This window comes from Tamandua tetradactyla, chromosome X (assembly GCF_023851605.1).
Source record: "Tamandua tetradactyla isolate mTamTet1 chromosome X, mTamTet1.pri, whole genome shotgun sequence".
Taxonomy (NCBI): Eukaryota; Metazoa; Chordata; class Mammalia; order Pilosa; family Myrmecophagidae; genus Tamandua; species Tamandua tetradactyla.
In genome coordinates, this window is record NC_135353.1 from 117,555,507 (window position 1) to 117,574,767 (window position 19,261).

The 19,261-nt window shown below is 40.8% G+C and overlaps 1 protein-coding gene across 1 annotated transcript; it reads right to left on the reverse strand.

The window, feature by feature from the left end:
* Positions 1-803: 803 nt before the first annotated feature.
* LOC143670838 (P antigen family member 3-like) lies at positions 804-7,159 on the reverse strand. Its single transcript, XM_077145846.1, has 4 exons — positions 7,059-7,159; positions 6,494-6,602; positions 3,502-3,627; positions 804-910 (listed from the first exon to the last, which is right to left on the reverse strand). Exons 1-4 carry the CDS (start codon positions 7,140-7,142, stop codon positions 894-896), a joined length of 336 nt encoding a protein of 111 aa, XP_077001961.1. The 5' UTR covers positions 7,143-7,159; the 3' UTR covers positions 804-893.
* Between the last annotated feature and the right edge of the window lie 12,102 nt (positions 7,160-19,261).

Genomic DNA, 19,261 nt, shown 5'->3' on the forward strand with positions numbered 1-19,261 from the left:
TCAGTTAGAGAATACAAGAAGAGGCTTTATATCCCAATTCATTTTATGAAGCTGGTGTAACCTTGATACCAAAGGCCAACAAAAAGAGTACATGAAATAAAAATGTATGATAATCTCACTCATGAGGATATATATAGAAGTCCTAAAACAAATATTAGGGAAGAAGATATTCTATGATACAATTTGTTTACTCTGAGAATGCAAGATTGGTCTAAACGTAAAAACTTACTAATGTAATTTACGTTGACACATTAATGAAGTAAAAATACTATGATCATTTCAATAGTGTAGTATGAGTGTTTGATGAAATTCAACATATATTCAAGTTAAGATTCTCAGGAAACTAGGAATTGAATAGACTTCCCTTCTCTGATAAACTGGATCTGTTTTTAAAAAAGCACAGTAAAAATGGTGTAATGTTGAAAATTTTCCATTTACAATCAGGTATAAGACAAGATGCCCAGTATCACCAGTTCTAATCACCATTGTACAGAGTGGGTCTGTCCAATTTTGTAACATGAGAAAAGCAAAAGATAAAATACTTAGAACAGCAGAAACAAAACCCTATAATTTAAAAATGATATGGACCTGTATGTTGAACATCAAAATGGATCTACAGAAAAACATTTGGTATTAATAAACAACTTCAGCATGATGCTGGACAGAAAGTTAGTATGGAAACATTATATCTCTATATACTAGCCTAACTAGAATACAAAAATTTCAAAAATCAATGCAATTTTCAATAGCACAAAACACCTAAAAATAAATTTTACAAAATATGTGCAAGGCTTTTGCAGAGAAAAGTGTCAATCTTTATTTTGAGATTTTCAACAGTTATATTTCTAACATAAGAACAGCAGCGTGTACGGTTTCACCTTGTCTTCTCAAATTTAAGGCTGCCCTTCACCTGTAATATAAACATAGTTGGGAACGTTACTTAGGCACACTTTATCAAGATGATACTAAAGATGTACAACGAACACTAGAGCTTTGGTTTTTATAAAATGAACAAAAATCATGATTTTAAAGGTGATCCTCTGGCTTACTTCCAGTTAAACCTCTGTACAGCCTTTGAAGGTAGACTTTCAGGTATGTTAAACATTTTTAAAAAACACATAACTCTTTCTGACGGTAAAAGAAATTGTTGAAGTTCAGAAGATGATATCATGCGTATTTATTTCAAGGTGATTTTCAGTAGAAGGCAAAAATTGGGTATACTTTTCGTAACAATCCATCCAAACAAAAACTCTACTAAAAAAGACATATTTTAAAGTATTATTTAAATGTTTTGACTTGAAATAACATTCTGGTTAGAAGACTGCTAAAGTAATTATGTCAAACTTGAAACTGCTTAAATGAAGAAAATAGAAAAGCCAGGATTACATTTGTTTTGTCTTTATCGTGGAAAAGTGCAATAATGTTTCTTGGGGCTACTTTATCCCTTATATGTTTACTTTAAGTATGGTAACCATTTGTCCATTTTTATGTTTTACTTGTGAAATTATAAATTAAAGCCTTTTAACACCCTTAAATGTGTTCTCTTTTGTATAAGAAATTACATGGTCACATTAGATTTAAACTATTATTACAACTGATGACATCAAAATATGAATGAAAAATAGTACCTTTATTCAGTCTGGCAAGAAGAAAGGAAGGAAAAAAAGGAGGCAACAAGGGAAGAAGGAAAGAAGGGAGAAAAGAGAAAATAGAAACCTGGAAAAAACAATTATAAAGATATATAGATTAACTTTTGCTTCTAAAAGGTAAGTGTCTTTGAGAGACAACACCGACAATTTTTCCAAGTCCCTCTATGGTATTTGTAATGTTTAGATATTCAGTTATTAGTAGGTTATTATGTCAACTAATGTATGTTTTCTAGCATGTTAGCCATTTCATCAAGATTATGAAAATGTTAGACTTCAAGAATATATTCCCTTTAAATTATATGATAGGCTCAATATCTATTAGTTTCTTGTTCATATTTATTATTGTGTATACTTGGTCTTTGTTCATTGTCTTCAAGATTACATGAACTCGTGCATCCTCTAGTCATAGATCCCTTTTAAAAAGAGAAATCTCTTTGAACTAGTTATTAGTTGGGCTATTTTTCCTTTTCCTAATAAGTCATACCTATCTGTTATTAAGTACCCCTTTCCTTTACTCTTATTTTATTCAGTAGCTCTTTTCTTATTTTCTCTTATACTGGATACTCAAAAAAGTATCTTTTTCTTTTTTAAAATAAGCTATGTATGATCTTCAGATGAGTACATTTTAATGATGGTCAGGATATTCCTGAAAGTAGCCTGAACAGTATTTTTTAATCTAAATATTGTAATGGAATGGTTCAGGAATGGTGTGAAAACTTTAGAAGGCTAATTGAAGGCAATTTCTTTCCTAAACTTCACGTGCTTCCTTTACATTCAGAATCTGTGTAATTAATGATCTGGAATTTGGAAAACACCTATGTAAAACAAACTTAGGTTGATGACTCAGGAAGTACTACCGTTATAATCACTGAACTTCAAATGCTATCAATTAATATCTCAAGGCAGAAACTTAAAATAAGCATCTTTTAGTATTTTTAAAGGTGTCCCCATTTTTGCTAGAAATAGTTACTCTATATAACTGTGGGGACAGGGGACATCTTTAGAAATTGTATCTCATGCTCACGTTGCGCATCAATGACTCCATGAACTGTTCCTACTTAGTAAGCCACAGAAACGGTAAATTACACCTCTCTTGTTATTTTATTATTCAGTTATTCAACCTTCACTTAAGGAAGAAATCAATACGCAATTATTCTTTAAGAGCTAGAAGAATTAAGAAATTGACAGAATCTGAGAATACATATTCAAGCCTCCATACAGAAAACCACTATCAAGCAGGGTGTAAGTTCATTTTATTAGTAGCAATGAAACCCAATTCAGATGCTGTAATTTGATCCAAGCTAGGGTTTGATGGTTTATGATAAACAAATCATGCAAAGCAGATTATATCTGTAGCATATTCAACAGAACCAGAAAATGATTTTAATGTATCTGTTTTGAACTCAGTATTTCTATAAGAGCAAATATATGTTTAGAAGTTAAGGGATTTGCCCACAGTCACACAAATTATGTTAGAGCTGTGACCAGAACCTTCTTCAGTGCTTCAGCATATATCATACAGACTGATGTTTATTGATGACAACTGTATTATGTAATTGTTAAAAACAGACTTTTATAAAAGTATCTGAAAATTACTAGCTGTGGTTAAGCACTTATACTTAAAAGTAAGAAAATGCTTTCATAGTTTATAATCCGATATAGGTTTGACCCACTTTATTTCCATATCGGATAGTCTGTAAGTCAGGCATTTGGGGTCTGAACTACCTTTCAAAGAATCCTTACATTTGTACTCTGTTATTAAAGCAGCAGTAATATTTCCTCTATATTATTCGTGATATAATATTGTGGAAAACAGAGACCAACTCATTTGCACTCTTAATGGATACCATACCTGGTTCCGGCATTTTAACAGGTTCCAGATATGTTACAATATCTCCCTCGATGTCTGGACCGTCTCCACCTTCACCCCAAGTCTCTGGTTGAGTCAGTTCCTGGAGTTCATCTTCCAGGTCACACTCTTAAAAAACAAGGTTGTCAATTTAAACAGCAAAACATGAAACACAAATATTTGTTCAGTCCCTCAGTGCTACGAAATACAAGCCCACGGGCTAGTGTGGTAAGAGATGCGATTCATTAAAATCCCAAAAACATTTTAGGAGTCTGTTGCTTAAAAAAAGGGAGAGCAAGATGTTTCAAATTTTACTCTTTTCCTGTCTCAAGACTGCCCCCAGACAACTCAGATGCCCCTTTTGTATTTATCAAATTCAAACAGTGGTTTATGTGAATCTCTTACTAGAATGTGAGCTAAAGGCAGAAATAACCTCTTATTATTATTTATACCCCTAGATCTTAGCATATTACATGGCATGAGCAAGCACCAGTAAGTGTTGAGTGATAAAAAGTCTTTATAAAAATACATTTAAAAAGCCACATTGATCAAGCTTTCACAAAACAAGGACCATCTGATTTTGAAAAAACATCAGTGTCAGGCAAGAAAATAAAACACTGAAGGTCCAGAGTAGAGGAGACTAAATAGACATGTTATCTAAAGGCATCTATCTATCTTTGTAAAGATATATGTCTGTTCATGTATGAAGACAATAACTGGGACAACTGGGTATATTTGAAAACAAACTTTAAATTAAATGGTTTCACTTTCTCATTGTAATTTTCCTGAATTTGATAATTATATAGTGGTTAATCAAAGAAATATTTTTTCCTTGTTTTTAGGGTACAAACACACCTAAGGTAAAGGGTCATAATATCTAAAACTTAATCTAAATGATTCAGTATTAAAAATAATAAATACAATATTGATAAATTTGTATATAAACATATATGATACATATTTTTATCTGTCTATCTCTCTGAACGCACACTCTCATGCAGGCCCAGGTACAGCAAGGCAGGAGGGGGGAAGAGAAAGGAAGGCCGACAGGGGATATGAAACCAACTGGTAAAAAAGCGATTAACAAATGATGAATCTAGGTTACACAGTACATGAGAGTTAATGGTACTATTGTTGTAACTTTTCAGTAAAGTTCAGTTTTTCCAAAACAAAAGTAAATGTAAAAAAACATGTAAGTTAGATTGTGGTTCAGGAAGACAAGTGTTATTTTCACAATCATTAAAAGTAGGAATGGAATTCATATATTTATTTTCCTGTATTATGAAACATTCACTCTAAATAATCTAAAGGTAAACCACAATACATCCACATTTTCTTTTTTTATAATTTATCCTACTGTGTTAAGAACAGTGAGAAATCAGCCAATAAGAAATCTGGAATTTACACCAGGGATAGGATTTTAATTAGCTTTAAAGTGTAATTTTCTATAAAAGTAGCTGAATAGATTTGCTGACCTATGACAAATCTTATAGTTACGAAGTATCTTCTACTGGGGTAACCAGAAACTTATTTGATTAAAATTTATGTGTAACTTTCCATAAATGAACCTCACATTGAATGAAATACCAAAATAACAACGGAATTTTTCTTCTTCTTTGCGTGGGCAGGAACCGTGAAACCAACCCGGGTCTCTGGCATGGTAGGCAAGTACTCTGCCTGGGAGCCAACGTGGCCCGCCCCAAAAGACTTTTTGTAAGTAAAAGCAAAATTGCTATCTGATAGTGAGAAGAAAAGTGGGGGTGGAAATAAATCAATGGGCACTGCTGCAGTGAAATCTTCTAAACCCGTTAATACCGAATCACTAAAGTAATCCATAACCTGAGCTATGAAAACGTTTTGTTTAAAAACACCAGGACTGGAAAGAACTTTCTGTTTCATGATAATTCTATGTTAATTTTCCCATTTTTCTAACCATAAAGGCATGTAAGCATTTTTTTTTTTTTTTTTTTTTTTTAAAGGAAAGACAGAGAGAAGGAAGGAAGGATAGAAGGAAGAAAGGGAAACATCTTTAAACATTTTCTTGTTTTTTTTATTGTATTCTGTTTCTCCGTATTTGTTACATGGGCTGGGGCCGGGAATCGAACCGAGGTCCTCCGGCATAGCAGGCAAGCACTTTGCCCGCTGAGCCACCGCGGCCCGCCCCATGTAAGCATTTTTAAAAAGCCACTTAAAAAAGTCATACTAAACCTGCTACCTATATGCTAGTATCCCGGATTATCAAGCTTTTAACCAAATTCACCATCTAAAAATTATCAATCAAAGGAAATGGTGGCTACCATTAATTGAGTTCATTTCTGGAGCCTCTAACATGTTACACTGAATCAGACTTATTCCTGTGCCACTACTGAGCTACCTTACTGCACAGACATTTGAGTATTAAGCATTTTAAGAAAATTATTCATTTTTTCTTACAGTCACATGTAGCAAGAAGAGCTCAAAGACTGGAATGAAATACAAATTCTGTCTCCAGTGCTCTTTGTGAAGACAGAATCCCTGAGCCTCAGTCTTCTCATTTATAAAATGGGGTTGACATGCCTATGCAACCAGGCTTTACTAAAGGTTTCATAATATGTTTGATTTGACACCCTACATATATTAGTATGAGTAAGAGTTGCTTAAGCTTTGGATACAATAACTAATAGGGCCATACACATTCAAGGAGGCCAAATCTGACTAGGGGAATGATATGCCATTTTATGACTAAAATTAAACACAGCTTCCTTGGATTTGCTAATATAGAGGTCTGGCAAGTTTTCAGGAACATGAACCAGGTCTGGAACAAAAGGAGAAATTCGTTACAGCAAGTAACTTCACGAAACCGCAAACTATACTTTCTTCACATTCACAGCCCATTTCCAGGCAATGTTAGAGATCCCTACCCAATGATTTCTTGCCCCGTTACTGGTATGTTATAATGCATGATGTACCCACACACCCCTCCCCCGATAGGCATTCTTCTTCCCCCTCACATCACCTTGGGATGCATCGACTCTTTCATCTTCTACTTCCTGACCAGGAGGAATATCCTGGCTTTGGGCTGGTGGCTCATCATGCTCAGGTTGTTCATCATCGGGTTGATCGGCCTAGGGGGTGTGTGTACAAATAACAAGTTTCGTCATTAATACATATCCATAATATGCACACATATAACACATGTATATATTCAACCAACATATGTATTCAATCACAAATAAGTCTCAAGACATTTGTCCAACATGATTCCATATATTCATTCTTAAAAAGTGACTCTCTCCACAGAGAGGCTATGTCAAGCATTTGGAAGCTATTTTAATATACGCTGGGATGGACGTGTGCATCTGTTTTTAATAAGCATGACCAGGAAGTCATAGGACGTCTTTATGGGGAGCATACAGCATCACCATCCAGACAATAAGATGGAACCATCTTGCATCATGTTTCTATCATGAGCTTCAATAATCACCTGTTCTCAGCATGAAAGACCTTTATAAGAGTATGTTTATTGAACACCATCCTCCCCCAAATAAAGGTTTTGCTAGTAGAAATGTTAAAACACTCACAACTTCAACTTCAGTTGGCTGCTCAAATTCTTGACCATCCCACTTTTCTTCAGATTGGGGGATGGATACGGATTGTCCACTCATCTTTCCAACTCTAAGCAGCAAACTGTGATTTGGAAAACACACTTCAGGGGATATGTCTGTATCTTTTAAAACCCCCAAACATTTCCCAGTGTAATGACAAACACGCATACTTTGCGGTCACACCAAATACGGCACGTGTCCCTGTCCTGACCAAGCCGGCAGAGCAATCACCCGAGAGCACATGGTAATAGGCACAGGCCTTTGCACGAGAGAAATCCATTGGTTTCACAAATGGATTTGCCATGATGAAGACATTTAGTAAAGTACCAACCGAGAATAGAAACTTAAGTGTAATACTACCAATTCTGGCATATGCCCAATGACTAGGCTCTTCCCCCCTTTGTCACTCTTCTATCCCCTCAGGAGTCATCTGGATCGGAACACACGGCCGCACGTCCTCGCTTACATATGGACTCGGGCTGTCTCCGCGCTACGCTGGCAGCACTGGGCAGCCGAGATGAACCGCGGCCGTTTCCTCACGAGGCAGCACGGCCTGCACAGTCCACACCTCAGGGACGGGACGCGGTGCCGACTCACGGCCTTCCCGCTCTTTCTCGACTGCCGCCCCGCCCCCTCCTCAGGGACCCAGTGTGGACGCCAGAAGCTCGCCCCTGCGGCAGTTGCAGGTGCCTCACGGCTCAGAAAACTCAAACAGCGTCGCCAAGATCCGCCCCGCTTCCACTAACCCCCTCCAGCCTGCGGCCCTCATCCCAGGCTCCGGGCCCCACCACGACGCCAACGGTCATGGCGGCCGCGCCCCTCGTGAGGAGACACACGACGACCGTCGACGACCTTCCTCCTCCGAGGCCAAATGATCGCGCCGCCGGGACCCGCCCCAACCCCGCTGGCTGCCCCTCGCTCTCGTTCCCGCTTCAACTCGTGGAGGACCGCCGTGGACACCTACCCGCTAACTCTCAAGCCGGGAGAAGAAAGCAGGACGGTAGCTACCCTAGCTCCACACCGCTCTGCGCTGGGATAACGGGCAAAGCTCGGCAAAGAGCATGCGCACTGAGCCCGCGCGCGTCACGGGGCGATCGTTTCCCGCCACTGCGGATCCGGATGTGGCGTCTCCTGAGGCCTGACAGGGACTGGCCGGGCTTGTCTCTTGTCACCGCACAACCCAGCTGCTGGTGGCGGGAACGTTGGGGTCGGAGGAGAAGATGCCTCTCAGAAAGCCCTGACCTGCTGGGACAGAAATTTTTTTAAAAAATTTTTATTGACAAACAACATACAACACAAACTTTCTTAACGTACCAACGTTCCATACATGGTGTACAATCAATGGCTCCCAATATCACACAGTAGTATATTCATCACCATGGTAATTTTTCAGAACATTTGCACCACTCCAGAAAAATAAATAAAAAGAGGAAAAAATGCTTACCTATCATATGTCGTTACTCCTCCCTCTCATTGACTGCTAGTATTTCCATCTACCCAATATATTTTAACCTTTAGAAGTATAAATTTTTAACTAAATAAATCATTTTGTTAAAAGATGATTCATCTCTGGTGTGTTGCATCCTGGCAGCTTTCCCATTAACAGTGTCGGAAGCTTCACAGTTCTCCACATCTTCATTAACACTTGTAAATTTGCATTAAAAAAAAATAGCCACCTAGGGGATGCTGGAGTGGTATGTCATTGATTTGCTTTTCCCTGAAAGCTAATGATGCTGAGCATCTTTTCACATCCATATTGGCCATTTGTGTACCATCTATGGAAAGATGTCTGTTCAAGTCCTTTGCCCATGTTTTAATTATCTTGTTTTTCTTTTGATTGTTGAGTTGTAGGAGTTCTTTATATATCTTGGACATTAAATTCTTATTAGACATACGATTTCAAATGCTTCTTTCATTCTGAATGTTGTCTTTTTGCTTTGTTGATAATGCCCTTTAGTACACAGAAGTTTAAATTTTGATGAAGTCCCATTTTTCTTTCGTTGCTCACACTTTTGATGTCATGTCTAAGATTCCATTGTATAATAATAGGTTCTGAAGTGTTTTCCTCAAAGGATTTTATTGTATTGCCTCTTATATTTACACCATTGATCCATTTTTAGTTTATTTTTATATATCATGAGATGTATGTGGTTTGCCAAGCCCCAATCAAAATCATTCCTGCTAACCCTTACAAACACCTAGGGCTTTCAGTGAGATTCAACAAGGCTCCATGTACTAGGGTCACTTTCCAGAAACCTACAACCTCCAGATGGGTCCCTGGACCAAGTAACTCCTGAAACCCAGAGGGCCCAGCCTCTCCAGAACATCAGCTAGTTCCATCCCCCTACCCCATATTATCAATAGCCCCTTCCCACATGAAAAAGTTAAAATGGGCATAGCCCAAATACCACTCAAGAGTGGGAGAAAGCTCAAAAGAAGGTGGAGTTGTAACAGAGGAGATAGGATTTAACTAATGAGTATGACCGCTGAATCATTATATTGGCATTTCTTTTCGTCTCCAGGGTCTTGGAGCAGCTAGAAGGAAAATCCTAAAACTGTGGAACTGTAACCCATACCAAATACTGAAATATAGTCTATATCTAATTGTTACAGTGGATTTTGAAATTTATTGCTTTTTTGTATATATGTTATTTTTCACAATAAAAAAGAAAAAGATTTAAAAATAAAATGAAAATTTTTTTTTAAAAAAAAGACGTAGGCATCAAGATTTATTCTTCTGCATGTCAATTTCCAGTTGTCCCATCACCATTGTTGTAGAAACTGTGTTTCTTCCTTGAAGTAGACTTGGCATCCTTGTTAAAAATCAACTGGCAGGGGAAGGGAGGGAGGAAACGGCTTGGGGGAGGGAGGTCCCTGGTTGGGGGGCGCTGGGATTGTGACCTGCCCGGGAAGGGAACAGCGGGAGGTGCGGAGGCCCCCGCCTGGCCCCTCGGTGGAATATGCTGCTGTGGGCCCAGGAGGTGCGGGCAGCCGAACAGGCTTGCTGAGTGTAAATGCTGCTGCTGTCCCGAGCATCGGGGCCAGGTTACAATGGAAATCCTTTTAGTAAATACATTTAATGTAGGGAGGATTATTTTATGATATGGATTCATTACACCAAAATACCAGTGTGCGAAAGAGTAGTCTCTCGTGAGGGCCGTTTTTTGCGCCTAGATTTTCACGCCTATGGGAGACATTTCCACCTTGGAATGAAGAGGGACACTTCCCTTTTCAGTGATGAATTTAAAGTAGAAACATGAAATAAACTACTTGATTAGGACACCTTTCATAGTTGCAGTGGACATAGTGATGGCAAAGAAGGAAGTTTTAGCCATGTGTCTGTCACTGATGGAAGACTTGACGGATGCGTCCAGACTGTGGTGGCACATTTTATGTTGAGCCAGCAGAGACTGAACCTGGCCATTGCGTACTGCCATTTATCTTGACGAAGACATCAGCTATCCTCATAAACATGGTTTACAGGGTCAGTACAGATCATTCAGTATTTGCAAAGATGAGGAAGTACCAAATGAATGGTGTAGAGGAGCAAAACAGAAACCTCAAGATGAACACCCTGCTAACGGGTAGGACTAGCAAGGGAAAAAAGTGCAACCCAAGCTGAAAGATACACCTGTCAACTTTATATTCAGACTGATCATCCGACTGGTGTCTGTTCTTTAAACATTACAGAACACGAGAGGCTGGGATTGCCCAGATATCCAGTCATGTCAAAGTGATGGATACAATTTACCAGATTGCCAGCTTCTCCAGAATCCATACCATCAAGTTTATGGTGAACCAAATAAGAATCAATACAACTATTGATGAGAAGGGTCCTACAAATCCTTCCCCTTTTCCAGGGTGGAGAAGTTTCTGGAACTGAATGCTGAACAGAATCATGAGGACTATTGTTTGGTCTATGTCTGCACAGACCGAGATTTTTCAAAATTTTAAAATTTTTTATGAACAAAACCAATCAACATACAATATGAACATTCTTTTTTATCACATAGTTGTATATTCCTCACCATGATCATTTCTTAGAACATTTGCATCAATTCAGAAAAAGAAATAAAAAGAAAACAGAAAAAAAATTCATACATAGCATTCCCCTTACCCCTCCCTTTCATTGATCAGTAGCATTTCAAGCTACTAAATTTATTTTAACATTTGTTCCCCCTATTATTTAGTTTTATTCCACATGTTCTACTCGTCTGTTGACAAGGTAGTTAAAAGGAGCATCAGACACAAGGTTTTCACAATCACACAGTCACATTGTGAGAGCTATATCATCATTCAGTCATCATCAAGATACCTGGCTACTGGAACACAGCTCTACAGTTTCAGGCAGTTCCCTCCAGCCTCTCGGTTACATCTTGAATAACAGGGTGATAGCTACTTAGTGCGTAAGAATAACCTCCAGGATAACCTCTCAACTCTGTTTGGAATCTCTCAGCCATTGACACTTTATTTTGTCTCATTTCTCTCTTTCCCATTTTGGTCGAGAAGGTTTTCTCAATCCCTTGGTGCTGAGTCTCAGCCCATTCTAGGATCTCTGTCCCACGTTCCCAGGAAGATCCACACCCCCGGGAGTCATGTCCCACATAGACGGGGGAGGGTGGTGAATTTGCTTGTAGTGTTGGCTGAGAGAGAGGCTACATCTGAGGAATGAGGAGGATGTCTTGGGGGTGGCTCTTAGGCCTAATTTTAAGTAGGCTTAGTCTATCCTTTGCAGGGTTAAATTTCATATGAACAAACCCCAAGTTTGGTGCCTCATCCTATTGCTTTGGTTGTCTCCTCTGCTTGTGAGAATATCAAGAATTCTCCAGTTGGTGAAGTTGAATTTTCCCCATTTCTCACCATTCCCCAAAGGGGACTTTGCAAATGCTTTTTCATTCACTGTTCAAATCCTTCTGGGATTTATCAAGGCATCACTCTGGACAAACTTCCACAATCTCATGCCATACTCAATCTTCCATGTACTTATGCTGTTCAATTAAGCCGTCCACATAAGTTACATTAGGAAATCCACTAGTCAAAATATAAATTTTATACCAAATAAATATTTTTTTGCTTTAGTCTCACACATAAGTTAAAAATTTAAAATCTATAATTACCATGGGACGGAAATTTGAATATGCATTTTTATATATGTTTAAGCGATCATTTCACTCTCTGCTTCTTGTATTTTTTGGTTATGGTTTCCATGACCTTGCCCACTCCCAGGAAAAAATTAAAACATTCATGTCTTGTAAAATTTTTACTCTTTTGGTTTCATTATTGTACATTTAAATCTCTGAACTACTAACAATATGTGTGTGGTCCTTCAGTCAGTATTCTTCAGAAATATCGATTTTTGTTCTAGAATCTGAACTTACCGAAAAAGGTGAATTCGCTTATCATATAACCGCATTACTTGAATTATCAGCTAAGCAACCCGTTGATAAGACAAAGCTGTCTTTTTTATATACCGCTGTTAGGGAGAGCTCTTCCTAGACAGATTTTAGTAGCATTTAGAGATGAAGGGGTAGGAATACTTTTTTTTCTAGATTTTGAAGTATAATAGAAAGCAGGTTTCTCAGGGTGGGACTGTGTGGTTAGTGTTGTGTAAAGATCATGATATAACAGTTTAGGATTGGTGAACACAGCAAGGCAAGGTGTGTTGGTTTGAAAGGATGTATGTCCCCTAGAAAAGCCATGTTTTATCTAAATCCCATCTTATAAAGGCAGAATAATCCCTATTCAATACTGTATGTTTGAAACTGTAATCAGATAATCTCCCTGGAGATGTGATTTAATCAAGAGTGGTTGTAACGCTGGATTAGCTGGAGATGTGTCTCCACCCATTTGGATGGATCTTCATAAATTTCTGGAGTCCTCTTAAAGAGGGAACATTTTAGAGAATGGAAGAGATTCAAAAAGAGCAGAGAAGAACAACATAGCCACGAGAAGCAGAGCCCACAAGCCAGTGACCTTTGGAGATGAAGAAAGAAAATGCCTCCCAGGGAGCTTCATGAAACAGGAGGCCAGGAGAAGCAGCTCCAGATGACACCATGTTCGCCATGTGCCCTTCCAGATGAGAGAGGAACCCTGACTGTGTTCACCATGTGCCTTTCCACTTGAGAGAGAAACCCGGAACTTCATCAGCCTTCTTGAACCAGGGTATCTTTCCCTGGATGCCTTAGATTGGACATTTCTATAGACTTGTTTTAATTGGGATATTTGCTTGGCCTTAGAACTGTAAACTAGCAACTTATTAAATTCCCCCTTTTAAAAGCCATTCTGTTTCTGGTATATTGCGTTCCGGCAGCTAGCAAACTAGAACATGAGGATTTTGACACAAGGGTTCAAAGAGACTTGACATTGAAAATGTTATTTTGGTCTTTTCATTGATATGTTGGTTGTGGCATGGGGGACAGGGAGGCAGGGCATGGTGGGAGACAGATCTGGGGCACTGTGTCAGAGCGGGGGCCATGGGGGGTCATCGGTGGGAGGTGTGGTCAGGAAGCGTGAGGGTGTGGTCAGGGCATGGGTGGTTGGGGTGGGGGCGCATGCAAGCATGGATGCGCATGTGGAACCCGGGGGTTGGGGTGGGGGCGCAGGCAAGCATGGATGCGCATGTGGAACCTGGGGGTTGGGCTGGGGGCACAGGCAAGCATGGATGCGCATGTGGAACCCGGGGGTTGGGCTGGGGGCGCAGGCTAGCATGGATGCGCATGTGGAACCTGGGGGTTGGGGTGGGGGCGCAGGCAAGCATGGATGCGCATGTGGAACCCGGGGGTTGGGGTGGGGGCGCAGGCAAGCATGGATGCATGTGGGACCTGGGGGCTGGGGTGGGGGTGCAGGCAAGCATGGATGCGCATGTGGAACCTGGGGGTTGGGGTGTGGGTACCTACTTCTGTGGGTCGCATGGGTTGGGGGAAGGGGAGCACAACATGGTGGGGTTTGGTGGGGCATGTGGTCAAAGGTGCAGAGGTGGCAGGACATGGGTGTGCATTTGTATGGGGATGGGAGCGGACCAGGGCGAGGAGGCACGAGTTTATAGAATGGGGTGGTGGTGTGTGGGTGCCCACAAGCACGAGACTAGTGTGTGTGTGTGTGCCACAGATGTTCACGTGAGTGCCTGTGGGGGTGGGGATGCAGAGGCAGGTAGGGTGCAGTTATGTGTTTGTATGGGGCAGGAGGGATGGAGCCCAGTTGTGCAGGGGTGTGGTGGTAGGAGGGGCCGCAGTTGCATATGTGCGTGGAGCAGGGGGTTTGTTGTGGCACAGATAGACACATGAGCTCCTGTGTAGGGGTCGTGGGGGTTGGGGCGCAGTGCACAGGTGTGAGGTGGGCAGAGCGAGCAATTCCAGGGTGCAAATGCACAGGGTAGGGGCACTGCCTGGGGTGGGCAGGCGTGCGCACGTGCATTTCTGGGGGGCAGGCTGTGGGCGCGTTGGTGTATTGCAGTCAGGACACGGGTGTGCACATGCACTGGTTGGGGGTGTTGGGGTTAGGATGTGCGGGTTCTGGAGGGTCAGGGTTTGGTAATTTTGGTGCCGGGGTTGGGCTTTGTTGCGTGGGGTGTGGGTGGGGGCAGGTCATGGGTCACAGGGGTGTGGGGGCTGTGCTGGGGTACGTGGAGTGGGGGAGGTGGGGGGTGTGGGCTCTGTGGAGGGGGTGCGGTGCGCGCGTACATGGGGTGCATTCAAAAAATGTAGCTTGACTTATTTCGTAGTCCCTGTCTCCCTATCCACGCACTCCTGAGGGTTCTGGGCTTCCATTTGGAAAGGGGCACATATGCTTTTTGCACTAGCTGGATGGCCTCTGGCTCTTTGCATCTTAATTCTTCAGGTTTTTCAATTAGGACCTCCCTATGTGGTGTAGAAGACCCTCTCATGTCATTTGCACCCTGGAATCGCTTTCCCAGTTGTTTTTCTGTCACTTCTGTAGCTGTTCCTTGAAGCAGTGTTGAACTTGGCCTGTCCTGTTCCACCATGTTTCCGGAAGTTATCACTGCTTTTTATCAGCTATTTCAGATCACCGGGGGCCAGTCCTGAGCTTGGCCATTGTTCCAATCCCCCTCAGGCCAAAGTGGCAAAGAAGTCTTAAAGACAGTTCTCTTCTAGTAAGTACGGAAAAATTTTAAAGTGCTGCAGTAATTGGGAAAATGCTGAGTCAAGGAAACAGTCTTCAAAGCCATAGAAGCTCCTAGCACCCTTGCTGGTCACTCCTCTTTCCTTCTCCAGACAAAGTATGGAGCCAGGCTGTGTTCGCAATGTGGTTCACTATTCTTGGGGGAGGAAAATGACCCTTATGGGCATCCTGGGGTGCCTGTATGTCAGTGCCAATAATTGGAAGGCTATCTGAAAGACTGACCTAGGAAACTCCTTTTAGGGTTATCTCCCCAGAATTTGCCCTCCAGATAGAAACAGCTTGGGACAGCTAAAACAGCATAAGAAACAATAAAATCAAAGCAGCCTGGGTCAGAGAATTACCTGTTTTAGGTCATGCAGTGGAGCACTCAGGAGAGGGTGAACGTATATTTCACAGGAAGTAGAGTGAACAGTTCCTGTGAACAGGGGAATTCATAAGGCTAGGAGCAACACAAGAGCCAAGGACAAGAGGCAGGTTCAAAAAAGCCAGGGTGGACCTTGCATTTTGCATTTGCCTCAAGTCAATCTTCTTCATTAGAATGTCTGAATTCTGAAGGAGAGTACCAGCCAATGTAGAGGCAATTTGCAAAGAAGGTGAAAGCTGTTTTTTGCTTTGCTTTGTTTGGTTGTGTAAGCTCCTGGCACTCAAGGAAATCTCTGTCATAACCCGAGCTGGATATAAACTCAAGCAACAAATAGCTCAGAGACTAAATTCCAGAGTTAATACTTTAAAATATTAAAATGTGCAGTGCTCAACAAAATATTACCAGACAAAGAAACAGGAAATGATGTTCAATCCAAAGGGACAGGATAAATTCCAGAAACCATCCACAAAGAAGACCAAATTATGGATATATCTAAGATTTAAAAAAAAAAGATCCTTAATAAGTTCAAGGAGCTGATACAAAATACAGAGAAAAAACTAAAGGATACCAGGAAAACAATGATTGAACAATATGAGAACCTCAGTGTTCTAGTTTGCTAGCTGCCAGAATGCAATAATCCAGAAACAGAATGGCTTTTAAAAACGGGAATTTAATGAGATGCTAGTTTATAGTTTCAAGGCAGAGAAAATGTCCCAATTACAACAAGTCTCTAGAAACGTCCAGTCAAAGGCATCTGGAGAATGATACCCTGTTTCAAGAAGGCCGACGAAGTTCAACGTTTCTCTCAGCTGGAAGGGCACATGGCGAACATGGCGGTGTCTTCTGGCTTTCTCGTGGCTATACCAAAAGGGACTCTCTGCTTCATGATGCTGCAGCATTCTCTGCTCGCTCTGAATCTCTCCTTCCAAAATGTTTCCTCTTTTATAGGACTCCAGTAAACCAATCAAGACCCACCCAAATGGGTAGAGACATGTTGTCACCTAATCCAGTTTAACAACCACTCTTGACTAAATCACATCATCCAGGGAGACGATCCAATCACAGTTTCAAACATACAGTATTGAACAGGAATTATTCTGCCCTTATGAAATGGGATTTTGATTAAAACATGGCTTTTCTAGGGGCCATACTTCCTTTCAAACCAGCACACTCAGTAAAGAGAAAATTTGAAAAGGAACCAGACAGAAATACTGGAGTCAAAGACCACAATAAGAAATGAAAAATTTCCTAGAGGGTTTCAAAAGTAGACTTGAGCTGGTAGAAGAATTACTTAACTTGAAGACAAGACAACTGAAATGAATCAGGCTGAGGATCAGAGAGAAGAATCATTTTAAAATGCAAAATAGCCTGTTTTAGTTTCCTAGGCTCCTTAAAGCGAATACCACCAAACGGTTTATCTGTTTAAACAATGGGAATTTATTCTCTCACAGTAAAATTGCCAAATCAAGGCAATGCTTTTTTCCCAAAGACCAGCAGCCAGAAATCCTTGACTCCTCTGCCACATGGCAAAGCACATGGTGTCGTCTGCTGCTTTCCCCTTCTTGTGCTGGTTTAAAATGGTTGTGTATACCAGAAAAGCCATGTTCTTCTGAACCATTTCAGGGAGGCAAGCCTATTGTGGGTGGGAACTTTTGATTAGGATGTTCCCACGGAGATGTGACCCCCACCCATGCAAAGTGGGTCTTAATCTGCTTGCTGGAGTCCTTTATGAGAGCGTAAAAGACACAGACCTTTTGGAGAGAGCTCAGAGACAGAAATGCCCTGGGAGGAACAAGCAAGACCACATAGAAGCCCAGAGACAATTTGGTGAGAAGGGTGAGTAGACATCACCACATGCCTTCCCAAGTATCAGAGGAACCCTGGAAGCCATTGACCTTTCTTTAGAGTCAAGATATCTTTCTCTGGATGCCTTAATTTGGCCATTTTCATGGCCATAAAACTGTAAATTTGTAGCCGAATAAACTCCCCTTTAAAAAAGCCAACCCATTTGTGGTATATCGCATTCTGGCAGCTTTAGCAAACTGAAACACTTCTCTTCTGGTTTTCATTGATTGCAGCTTCTTGCTTCTGTGGTTTTCTCTTTGTCATACCTCCACTTATAAAGGACTCCAGTAACAGGATTAAGACCCACCCTAAATGAGGTGGGTGACACCTTAACTGAAGTAGCCCCATCAAAAGGTCCTACTTACAATGGGTGCACACCCACAGGAACGGATTAACCTTAAGAACATGTTTTCAAAACCACCACATAGCCTCAGATACCCATGGGACATCATTAAGTATACCAATATATGCATTATGGATGTCCTAGAAAGAGGAGAATGAGTGAAAGGGGCAGAAGGGAATAATGGCAGAAAACTTCTCAAACTTAGTAAATGATGCAAATATGCACATCCAAGAATAACAATAAACCCAACAGGATATACCTGACCAGACATATATTGGTCAAACTATTGAATGCAAAGGACATGGAGCGAGTTTTCAAAGCTGCAAGATAAAAGCAATGTGTAAGGGTACCCCAATAAGATTAAATGCTGATTTCTCATCAGAAACCATGGAAGAAATAAGGAGAAGGGTGAAATGCTTAAAACTTCTGAAAGAAAACAATTACCAACCAAGGACTTTTAAAAGTTTTCCATTAATGTTAAATATAATATATATACAATCAGAAAAAGCAATAATTTTCAGAGCACACTTCAACTGTAAGTAGTTACAGAACAGATCCCAAAGTTTGTCACTGGCTACCAGTCCACCATCTCAGGTTTTCCCCTCTAGCTGTTCCAAAACACTGGAGGCTAGAGGAATATTAATATAGTGATTCAGCAGCCATACTCATTTGTTAAATCCTATTTCCTCTGTGTTACCTCCACCTTCTCCTTAAATCCTTCTCCCAATCTATAGGGATCTTTGGGCAATGCCCATTCTGACCTTTTCATGTTGTGAAAGTGTGTCCACACTAAAGGATAAGGGGGATGAAATTAATTGATAATCTTGGAGAGTTTTTTGTAATTCTGTGTGAGTCCTGAGATTCAGCATTTATCTGACCTAGGAACCCTCTGGCAATTATATGTTCCAGGAAGGCAAACCTAGTGCATGAAACTGTTTTAGAGTTTAAGTTTGAGCCTAAGGTGTTCCTAAGAGTCAACAGGTGTGATGTTGATTGGGGTTTAGCAAACCATGGCAATTAGCACAGTCTAACTGAAATTTGCATAAGAGTAGTCTCCAGAATAGCCTTGTGATTCCACTTGATCTCTCTTGGGCACTGATGCCTTTTATTCTTGCACTTATCTTCCCCCTGTCGGTCAGGAAGATGCCATATATCCCACAGTGCCAGGACCAGACTCATCCCTGGGAGTCAGGCCCCACATTGTCAGGGAGATTTTCACCCCTGAATAGCTTGTACCATGTAGGGGGAGGTCAATGATTTTCCTTGCAGAGTTGGGCTTAGAGAGAGAGAGCAACAAAGAGGCTTCCTGGAAGCAACTCTTAGGCCTTGTTATGGGTAATCTGCAGCCTCTCTCCCACAGAAATAAGTTTCATAAGGACAAACCTCAAAATCCAGGGCCTGCATGTTTCTTGAAGATGATTGTATAATGCTATAGCTTTCACAATGTGACTGTGTGATTGTGAAAACCTTGTGTCTGATGCTCCTTTT